General features: G+C 44.3%; 1 protein-coding gene across 1 annotated transcript in view; it reads left to right on the top strand.

Annotated features, from left to right (window-relative positions):
• Nucleotides 1-11,103, top strand: part of MARCH4 (membrane associated ring-CH-type finger 4) — a 32,594-nt gene extending 21,491 nt beyond the window's left edge. The window contains exon 4 of the mRNA XM_026042126.1: nucleotides 10,693-11,103. Within this exon, the coding sequence (XP_025897911.1) occupies nucleotides 10,693-11,054 (362 nt within the window). The 3' untranslated portion in view covers nucleotides 11,055-11,103. The remainder of the gene's footprint in view (nucleotides 1-10,692) is intronic.
• The last annotated feature ends 235 nt before the right edge of the window (nucleotides 11,104-11,338 follow it).

The following is an 11,338-nucleotide window of genomic DNA, read 5'->3' on the forward strand; positions in this document are numbered from 1 at the left end:
AAAGCAGCAGCACAGATACTGCACCATGCTCTGGGGAGAAGAGCTGAAAGAGATGATACAAATGGCAGGAGGATGGTGGCAAGGACGTTTTGAAGGGCCAGCTGCCACACTGTGGTGAAAGGCGGTCAACAAACCATCTGCCCTGGGCCATTTGCTGCTAGTTTAATGTAAGGCAGGGCCATAGCATTTTATCTGCCCATGAAACAGCAGTCCCCCCTCCCTGGCTGAGGGCAGGCTGTGCTTGCAAGCACTTTCCTCATGCCAGCAGGGAAGTATTGAATTAACTCACTGAGTGGGGTTGGAGCAGGCACTCCAGGTGAAACACGAAGGCCATGGGAAGACTGAGAGGCAAGGGGGCTCTGTGGTGTGTCCCAGGACCACATTCATCCATCTGAAGGTCCTGGCCAAAGAGCGCCATGAGTCCCTTCTGCCTCGTGTTCTTGGGCTACCACCACACCAGGCGGAGGGGAAGGATCACATCGCACTCGAGCGAAGGGGCAGCAGAAATCACAATGCACATTCCCACCTGTGACTTCTGAGGTGCTCCCAGGTACATTAGTTTAGTGTGTGTCCTACATTACTCTGTGGATGGCCGGTTTAGGGTAGTCTGTACTGACCTTTCTGTCCTTCCCAACCAGTCCTCATGGGTGGATGTTAGTGGGACAAGCACTAGTGCTCTGACTAGTGCTTGTCTAGTCAGAGCAGCCTGGAGGGAGCATTCTAAGCCAGCCTGCAGCTCCTTGGAAAATGAAATACTGTGAGACTAGATCCACTTTTTTTTTTCCCCTCCAGAATTTCATTTCCTAATAAAACCAGAGAAGGAGGCAGTCAACCTTCAATAGCTAAATGTCATATTTTGATCACTATTGAACAAATCATTCTGATTTGGCATTTAGAAATGACTTTTCATGCTGAGTATTTTAAATTCAGCATCATAATTAGAATACAACATGAAAAAAATCAAGTCAAAATGAAACATTCTGATCTGTCTGGAAACACGTATGCATACCTCTGTTTTGCGGCACAACACCATTTTTTTCCAAGTTTCACTCCAAGCAGGTGTGAAGTTGGATTTCAAAGCCCCACACAAAACATTGCTGTTGCCCAGCTTTGTCCTTAAATAGATGTCCCCAGAGGACATTGCCTGTCTGCAAAGGCAGCGCTTCGGACAAAGTGCCATCAGTAATGGGATAGGGAAGGTTCAGGAGCTGGGTCTGGAGGACTGGCTGCCATGGTGTAAGCACAGGGAAGGGGAAGCTTTATCCTTTTTCTCCTCGCCACCAAGGGCTACCATCTCCTTTAACTTCTGTCAGGAAGATCTGGAAACTTAGGGGCAGAAACGACCCATAAAACCACAGGGAGATCAGGGGACGCATTTGGCCAGTTTAGTTAAGTCTGTAATGATTTTCTGCTCACTTCTTTTAAACCATACGAGTACCTAACATGCCCACAACTGATTCTTTCATCTCTCATGCACAAAGCCCTTTCAAGGTGTGGGATGTGGTTGTCTTCTCCATTTTAAAACTGGGGAGAAAATCGTAGTTACACAGCAAAGAGGAGAAACTTTAAGAAAATATGGGGATATATAGAAAAACCCTCTAATTCCCATCCCTCCTATATTGACACAGTAATGGGAAGACACAGTAATAGGTAGTGAAGAAGACTGCTGGAGATGTACAATTCAGAAGCAAGGCTGTTCCACTGCCGGCGCTCTTGTCTTTTTTTATTTGCTTTATACGAGAAGAGTCTCATTTATTGCTGCCTGCATAGTTAGGCACTGCCCTTTAATCCTCTACTTTATCATGTGCTATGAATTAAATACTAGAGGAGTATGAGAGCCCTTAAGGGCACAACATCCATTTTGTTGTAGCTGTTCACAGCCAGATTGGTTTATTGGAGTGCTTTTGTTTATTGTTTATCTATTTCCTGAACAAGGCCTTCCTCCTGGTTTTATTTTATCTTTTTTTAGCTCTTTTTTTTTTCCACTTTGTCCCAGATTTGAGGCAGGGAGTAAAAGCATGAGTCTGGGCAGGAAAGGAGAAAGTTGTGGTAGTTGGTAGCTCATGYGGTTAGAAAATACTGTGTCATTTCTAAGGTGGTGCTTTGCTGTGTGCAGCTACTGGGGTCAGTGCTGCAGCGCTGGCACAGATGGCATCCTGCAGACACTGATGCTGTTTTCCCATTTCGAACAAACCCTGTGTGAGAGATGAATGAGAAGAAATTTCTTGTCTCTTGGACACATCCTATCAGCTCCTTAATTTTGCTACTTTTTCCTCATTTTGGGTCTAATCAGTAAAGCCCAACTCATGTGTAGAGGAGTGCAGAGGCATCTACCTGACAGCTACAAAACTCTCCCGTTGCTCCTACATCCCATTGCCKTCAGCTCCCACGTACTGTGCAAGCCCCCTGGCAGCCAGTCCCTCTCTGTCTGCTCAGTAGATCCCCCTGGATAAAATGTTCCTCCTTCCCCAGCTACAAATACTGTGTATGTGGGGGATGGATTGCTGCTGCCACAGAGGGCAACCTGTAGCATCCCATGGGCACAGAATCACTTCAGCAGACTTGCACCAGAAAGACACTGTATAAATGCATGACACGTTGCAGGGTCATGGCTTGGAAATGGTCTCTTGCCATAACACAGCAGGATTCTGCAAAATCACAGTGCTGGTGCCTCAGGAGGATTTCATGAAAGAGCCACCTTCTTTCCACAGCCCCTTCACACCCCATCCCAGCAATGACCAGGGCGAGGGCAGTAGTGATCGCCTGCCTGGTGGAACAGCAGCTGTGGTGACCCTTGGCGGTCCTCACGTGCTGGAGGCCTCTGTCATTGAGCACRGCTCTTGCTGAGCCTGAGTGTGGGTGTTAATGGTTGCACAGAGCTTGAGGGGTAGTCTAGGCAATCTCTCAGATGGGACCTGCTGCTCCTGCAGCTCTGCCAGATGGAGCAGAGGAGGCAGGGAAAGAGAAGGGCTCTTCTTGCCTTCGTGGGGGATCTCAGTGCACACCTGGTGCTGAGGATGTTTTGAGGCACAGTCGTCCCTGAACCCCAGCCTGCATTAAGAGGCCAAGCCACAATAAACATAATCAGAAAATGAAGGCTTGGAGTCCAGCCTTGGCAGGCTATGAATGATCCTAAAGAAAGGAAATTATTTCAGGAAAAATCTATACTTCCAGAAAATATCTCATCAAGACAGCTGCAAGAAATTTTTCATGCATATGTGGGTGAGAGCTGTGCCCAGCCAATGCTTCTGACCACAGAGGTCTCACTACATGAGAAACACATCAGTGTGAAAGCTGGGTAGCAGTGGAGCCCCACTACAGTAAATATACGGAAAACGCAATGAGGAAAAGGAGGGGTTTGACTTCCTTAAATTCTTGGTCTCCTTGAGGGCCCCATCATGCAGTGATCAACAGCAGCCGGCAGGGTCCAACCACACAACCACCCCAGTTCAGCCAGGCCAAGACACAGCTTAGCCCTGTGCATACTTAGTCAGTTCCTCTTAGAAAGAAAATATGTGCATGAAGAATGATTGATAGCAAAATGCATGATTATGATCAGTTAATTACTTTTTTTTCCATGTGCTAAGCATTMACTCAAGCTCAAATCACTATGAATTCATGTTTGCAGTTTATACTATTTACATTTTGATGTTGGACATTTTGCAGTCTGCACATCCTCCTTGCACAGTTCCAGCATTAACTAGAGCAGACCTTTGCTATAGGTCTTGTTGACTACAGGTTTTCTGCTCACTGGCCTAGTGTCTGGCAAAACTACCAGAGTAGTTTTGCTGATCTGGAGTCCCAGATCAGGAGTCCCAGATCTGGAGTCCCAGATCRTCAGTTACCTGAACAATTCCTGCATGCAGGATAAACCATTCACTAGGATCTTGAAACATGCTGGGGAAAAGAAAATATATAATCTAGAAGGCAGAGGAGCCAATTATGAAGGAGTTGATATTTCATATTTGATTTTGGCTGAAAGAACTGCCTGCAAATCTGAATTTACCGGTAGTTCTCATAAAAGTGATTGTGCAAAGAAAGCATCCCTGAGCTGCAGAAAAGTGTGATGTGAGGATAATGGACCCCAGAAAAGCGGGCAGCCTCAGGGGACCAGAGCAGGGAGTGTCTCTTGGGAAGAGAATCTGAAGGATAAAAGAGCCTCCTATAGCCCGCAGTTGCCAAAAGGGGTGATATTAAAGGCACAACAGCAAACTGTGCTTGTGCAGGGGAAAGCTCAGAAGCGTGGGAAGACAGCACCGAGGCTGCATGAAGAGCCCTTTGAGGACCCCAAATCAGAAGCTGAAGTCAAGTAAAAGGAAAAAAAGGGCACGCAGCTAAGGACAAGCACCTAGGAATCACATAGCGATGGGGGAGCAGAGCCCCTGATTGACCATCCAGAGATAAAAAAGGGCAACAACAAACAGGTCCATAAATACATGTAAAGTAAATGGAGAAAAGGCAAGTCTAAGAACTCAAATAATACTTGATGCAAAAAAAAAAAAAAAAAAAAAAAAAAAAAAAAAAAAAAAATAAAAAAAAAAAAAAAAAAAAAAAAAAAAAAAAAAGCCTTAAAAGTTGCCTTTGTTTCAGGCTTCAAAACTTAACTACAGTAATTTTAATGAGGAGAAAGGAGCCCAGGGCAGAATTAGAAAAGAACAGACTCAAAAATATTTAGATGAGTTAGCTGTGTCCTTGGCAGCACATCCTAATGAACTTGTAGAGGAAGCTGAAGGAACAGTCTCTGACCCAAGAGCACTTTATCATGAGCAACTTAATGCAGGAGGTGCCAGGCAGCTGGAAAAAAATGCAAGCTGGATATCTAGCGTTAAATATAATCCCTATCATTAAAGCAGGTGGAAGCTGAGGATCAAGGGGCTGAAGAGCAAATCAGCTTAACCCTGATTCATAGAAAGATATTAGAAGAAATCATTAAATGACCAACTGTTCAGCACTAGCAGATAACCATACTCATGAGGGTAGCCCTTCTAGTGACTAAAGAGGAAGCAGTCAGTTTAGTACTTCACGTCTTGAACAATGTTTTGATGCTTTCACATAAAATTCTGCTCAACAAAACACAGAAATGTGGTCCATATTAAATAAGAGGCAGGTGTGTAATAYTAAAAAAAGAACATGTTAGGGTGTTTAAGGAGTTTGTCAAATTTGCCTGGAATTGGCCTCACTTCAATGTAGAGGGATAGGTGCCCCTATCCAAGTCCATGGTTCCTTGAAAAGATCCCTCTGACTCTCTCATCCAAGTTTATCTTGCATTGTTAATGATGGACAAAGCACAGGGAGTGCAGTACTTTGCATTGAAAAGTAGTATATTTTAGAAGGGTCCACTGGGAGCTCAGTGACTCATCTCCCACATGCCCAGTGAGATACTTGCAATGCTGGCATAAGACAGAGATTCATGGTTATTTCTAACGCACTTTGGAACAGAGCAATCTCATAGGGATTATGAAAATTCAGGATATGGAGGGCAACATAACTTGAACAAATACAGAACACAGAGCAAAAGTCAGTATAATCTTTGTACCCCACTAGAGGCCTATGGTTAGGGACTATAACTGAGCCTAAGAGGCCCATCTGTGACTGGGGATGTCCTTTATGGCTTGTAGAGCCCATCAAGAAAACATTCTGCTGGCTTTGTTCTTATGCCCATCTTGTGCTCTTAACCACTACTGTAGACAGGACACTGATAAACAGACTTTTGTCTGAAGCAGTACAACCACTTTTCTCTTCTTAGGTTAAGGTAAAAATAGGGTGAGGACTGATCATATAGGATGAGATTAAGGCAAATAGATAAATGAGGGATGAGCTGCAGGAACACTGGAAACAAAGGTGGGGAAATTGGAAACTGCTACAAAGGATGACAGAATCCACAAAAAGGGAGAGGAGGGTTTGTGTTCAGTCAGGATGTCGTTAAAGGGAAAGGCCATCAGTAGAAGTGTTATCTCCCAGGACTAGTTTGCCTTGGACTGAGACACTGCTCCTGTGGATGCAAATTTTAAGCTTTGATCACAGTTGCCATAATCTGCCCTTGAAACCCAGCCATGAAAGAAGCAGAAAAAGGCTGAAGCTTGGCAGCCATCTGGCTGAAGTGAAACTGTGTTTGGAAGGAAACAGAAGGGACAAAGAGCTGCTGAAGGTGGGAAATGAGAGATGCTGGCTCTGATGTCAGGACAGTCTTTATGAGGAGGAGGACAGAGCACCTAGCAAGAGCTGGAAAATGCAATACAAGTGTTGGAACAACAGAACAGGAGGTTAAACAGAGGCTGAAGGTCCTGGTGAAAGATCACTCGCCGGTAGGGTCTGACAGTGTGCAGAAGCTGAACTACTTGTCATTTCTGGGAAGCTGCTGCTCCTCCAAAGGTGCCTTAAACTGAAGGCTCATAACTGCTTAGGTTAATCTCACAGGATGGTGGGATATAAACTGATGCCCACACTCGTGTCTCCCTGTTACCTCTGAGTTTTGCCCATGTTTTGCCAACACCTGAAGGCCTCTCCCTCAAGTAGTCTTGGTGCAGACATGCGAGTGACAACCTACCTCTGTCCTGRCTAATCTCATCTCTTCCAGCAAAGGCCCCTTCCTGCATATGTCCTCCTTCATCACCAAGAACATTTTCCTCACCGTCACGGAGACTCCCCACATGGATCATGGTGTGGGGTGGGCAGGTATTGTGAGGTTCAGGCAAAGCCTACAGTGATATTAGCTTCCTCTCTGATTCTTAATACTCACCCTTAATCATGTTCCAGCTCCCAACTCTCTGTATATCAAGTGTGCAGAACATATTAGTTGTGGCAACAGCAGGACATGGACATTAAACTGTTTCCAGGAGTGCTAGGGTCTGGGAAGCAGTAACTCCATCCAGGATAATATCACCACTCTGGACTTGTATCGGCCCTCAGGTCTCAACTCTGCAGAGCTCTACAGAGCTGCCAATRGGCTAAACCTCTGCATGCACTCACAAATAATAAGCCTCATGTGAAAGAGCAGAGAAGTCGTCTGAGTTTAATACATACTGAGAGTCATCTCCATGGAAAGACATCAATATGGTTTTCTGTGCATACAGGCATCCAATAATCAGCATATATTAATTCAGAGCACAACACTGGGTTAGCTGCTCCCTACCCCCTTTTCCTCCCTACTCTGAGCTTTAGCTTAGAGATGCTATCTCTTGTCCAGGAAACAGTACAGCCACATTAATGTGGCAGTGCAATCAGGCTCAGACTGTTTTTGCAGACTTTACTGCAGGGCTAATGATCCCATCACATATATAGGCCAGCTCCAATTCCAGAGCCATCTGGGATGTCTCTTAATAACACAACCCTCTGGAAAGAAAAAAAATCTAAGAACATAGGAACAGGTCTTCCACTATCCATGTTCTAAAGGATCCTCAACTCATGAATATCAGAAACAAGGAATTTTGTGGATGAAACAACGGCCTCAACCAAAATAGATTTGCATAGAATTCACAGAGGTTTTCCTCCTCAGCGATATGGCTGGTACAGAGAATCTACTAAGAGCACATTTTGTGAAGCAGAAGAGGCCAAGATGAACTTGGGAGGAGTGGAGAAGGATTAGGCCTCTACTATTATCCATAAAAAWTTCTCAAACAGAAATTTCTGAAAAGAGAGAGTTCACACCAGCAAGCTATCTTCCCCACACACTGCATTTGGCTTCTGCAATCGTTGCTTCTAGTTGGATGCTTCTTGCAGAATACAGTTATTCCTGAAGGATTTTCTACTTAAGTCTGGTCTTTAATTGAAAAGATTCACCTGAGTTAACAAGAATGATCCTTAACAGGGGCTGTTTCTGGAAGGGGATGCCCAAAGCTGAGCCTAGGAATTCCAATCATAATTTAGCTCAGGCAGACAAAATTTGTTTCGATAGGAGCATTAAACTTCCTGTAGCTTGATATAAGCTGATGGATTCGTGCTTACTCTTGCCATTCGCTGGTGCAAATGAATCACTGTTACTTCTGCCTCCCTGCCCACCCCTCTGCTTGGTCCCTTTTTAATTTTACAGCTTCCTGAGCTTGACACCGGGAAATCGATAAGTAATTTAGAGCCCAGCAAATATAGAAGAAAACAAGTTATTTTGTACTTTTATAAATATTTGGAAGCCAAAATTATCTAAGAAAACAGGTGCTCAGTTGACTCAGCAACCCATCCATCAGCATCACACAGTTAATTGCATAAGATCATAAACATTTATAATTAGAAGGCAAACAAACAAGAATTTTATAAACAACCCTCTTGAATCAGACTGCACATTAAATATTTGTGATAAGGTAATTAAGAATAGATTTACATTCCTGGCTCAGTGTTTAATACTTGGGAGAATGGATTTGGGACTATGGAGGATGTTGTATAGCCAAGGAGAAAATACTTAATTTGGGCTCTTTTATCCATGGCTTAAAGTGATTTCAGAGGAACACTGGCTATGTAATTGATCAGAGTGGAATTTCATTCATTACAGATGAGACAGTTCATATAATATAGAACATTAGACATATATTTATGTGCCTCATATCTCTTGTCATGAACCAATCCACTTTAGACCTGCTTCAAAGGTCTGTTTCCTTCCACATCCTACTGGAACAGCCCTACTTTTTATGGTTCATCCTTTGATCAGGGAGTGTTACAATTTCTGCTGTGTTTCAGTGTTGGAAGCAAAAACCCACGATTTTGCGTTACAACATCCTCATGTTTGGTAATGAAAAACTGGCACCACTACAGGATTACATCTGTGCAATCTCAGTGGTCTATGGGATATGTTTCATATTCTAAGTTCCTGTTTGTGCCCAGCTCCATTCCCTGTCCCAAAATAGCCAGATTTGAATATTTAAAGGATTTAATGCGATTACTTCTACAGCCATTAAGCAAGCTCAGCATCCCATTAAGATGTATATGAGAGTTCCCCTAAAGCTAATTTGTGATCAAGCCAGCATTGCTTCTAGTTATGTTTAGAACCAGAAAGGCTAGAAACTCAATCTATATTGAAGCTAGAGTTCAAACTCTGTAAAATCTGATGTAAAGGCTGAAAAAACAGATGGCTGTATCCCATATGTGAGCACAGGGAGCTCAGTCCTAGTGGTAGGATAACCTTCAGATATTCTGATTTTTTATATATTAAAAGTTTGCCCCAATAATTAGCTGCTGTCAGAAACCAGAGGAGCCTGGAAAAGCTGGATGGAGGGTAAAACTGCAGCATGTGATTGATCAGGGATAGCAGTGAACCACTTCAGTGGTGGCATTCTGCTCGCACACCGCACTGGTGGTCAAGGAAAGCTCCTGGTTTTGGCAGGACTTGACTCTTAGATCTTCAGCATCTTTTGCTGTTTGTTTTTACATTTATATGCTTACAACTGATAGGCAGGACAGCTGCTCCTTTGAGAAACATTTCTGATAATCTTGATCCTGATCAAATAATAGTAAAGTCATCATTATTAAGAAAAAATAAATTAATCATATGCTATCTTGCGCAATGTATATCCTGCTTGTTGGTTTGGTTGCAGTCATATGGGGCACAAGGCTACTTCCCTAATAGGTAGGAAAGACCTCACTTGGCGACTCAGACCTTCTCATTCTGCATAAACCCTACCCTTACATGAAATAACTCTGTCCAAGCTTGTTAGCTGTATTGCATTGTGTCACCTGAGCCAGTCTACTTGAGATGTTCCAGTTTCCTCCAGTTTCAGTGAGTACGGATTCAAAGCATCTAGTCAGAGCCAGGTAGCTTGAATAACAACTGTGGTTAGTGCTCATTTAACGTCATCTTCTAAACAACCTCCAACATTATGTGACCCTTCCAACCATCTTGCCAAGGTGGAGAGCATGCCAGAAACCACTGGGAGATGAACTAATTGATGGATGGAAGGGCCTGAGCTGCTGTGTCTTTGAAATGCAGACAGCATTGGAAGTCAGCAGTCCTAATGGCCGGTTAYCGCTTCTGGATGCCAGCTCTGTCATATGCAGATTGCTAATGGGATATGTAATGTGTGCGTGCGTGGTGTTAGCACATGTGTTGTGCAAGTCTACGTCTGTTTTAAGAGTGGTCTTTTCTGCCCTTGGAAGGTAGCAACAAGGTATCACTGCACCYGATTTGCAGATGAGCAAATGTTTGCCTAYGAGAAAAAAAAAAAATACAGGTATAGMTCTTTTTTTGGGTTTGATTCCCATCTCCGGCCTCCATATGCAAGTCTGCTTTGCTGCTGTGTGTGTGTGGAGATACTGGTCTGTGCACACGGTGATGCCGGTGCAGCAGACGTCACCAGCACGTCAGCTCCACGACACCCCCTCCACACGCACACCGCGGCTCGGTGAATCATGCCTGTGCCGCATGCAAAAYCACTCCAGTCATGGATAAACCCCAGGCTTTTGTTGAAGAGACRCTGTTTTGCTCTAAGAGCATAGCCCACCCTGCTGCATTTAAGATTGCAAAGATTATTGATCGCCAAGATAAAGCTGTAATGCATTTGATTCAGGGGACAAGGGACCCGGCAGAGCAGGAGTGCTGGTGCTCTGCCAGTCGGTAATTAAAAAACATGATTTATCATTGAATAACTGTGGTTAAGGGACAGCCGAGCTAACCGGCTAGCTAGAGGGAGTGATGCTGGGGTAGGTTTATGAATCTTCCTAAAGTTTTGTTTCTGTTTTTATGTTTACTTCTTTCCCCCTTCCCTCCAGGTCTAATAATACACGAAGGGCCCTCGGTTTACCGGATTTTTAAGCGGTGGCAGGCGGTCAATCAGCAGTGGAAAGTGCTGAACTATGACAAAACAAAGGACATGGAGGAGCAAAAAACAGGGACCAGGACAAACCAGCGCCCTTCCTCCCAAACCACCCACTCGTCCTCCACCGGTGGTACAGCCACTAACTCCGCGCCAGCCGACAGCGGGGCCCGGGCTGCCGGCCATGCCACAGGCACCCTCTCTGACCACCACTGTGCTTACACCATCCTGCATATACTCAGCCACCTGAGGCCTCACGAACAGAGGAGCCAGTCTAGTAGTAACAGAGAGCTCGTCATGAGGGTCACGACGGTCTGAGCCTAGGAATTCAGGAGGCCTTAACGCGGAGTGGAGGAGACCAAGAACTCATAAAGCAGAGGAGCATGGTGTGCCTTTTTCTTTCTCTTTCGTTTTTTTTCCCCCTTTTTCTTCCTTCTTTTCTTTTTCTTTTTTTTTTTTTTTTTTTGGTAAATGCACAATATGTAAGAGGCGACGCTTTGTCAGCTGAGGAAAATAACAGGTGGAGGGAGAGCCGCACACTCATGCTAAAGAGGTTCATGTTTTCCAGCCAGTTAAGAGAAAAATGAAAAAAAACAAAAACA

Source organism: Nothoprocta perdicaria, unplaced genomic scaffold, assembly GCF_003342845.1.
Source record: "Nothoprocta perdicaria isolate Ctin4 unplaced genomic scaffold, notPer1 scaffold_0, whole genome shotgun sequence".
NCBI classification, from domain to species: domain Eukaryota; kingdom Metazoa; phylum Chordata; class Aves; order Tinamiformes; family Tinamidae; genus Nothoprocta; species Nothoprocta perdicaria.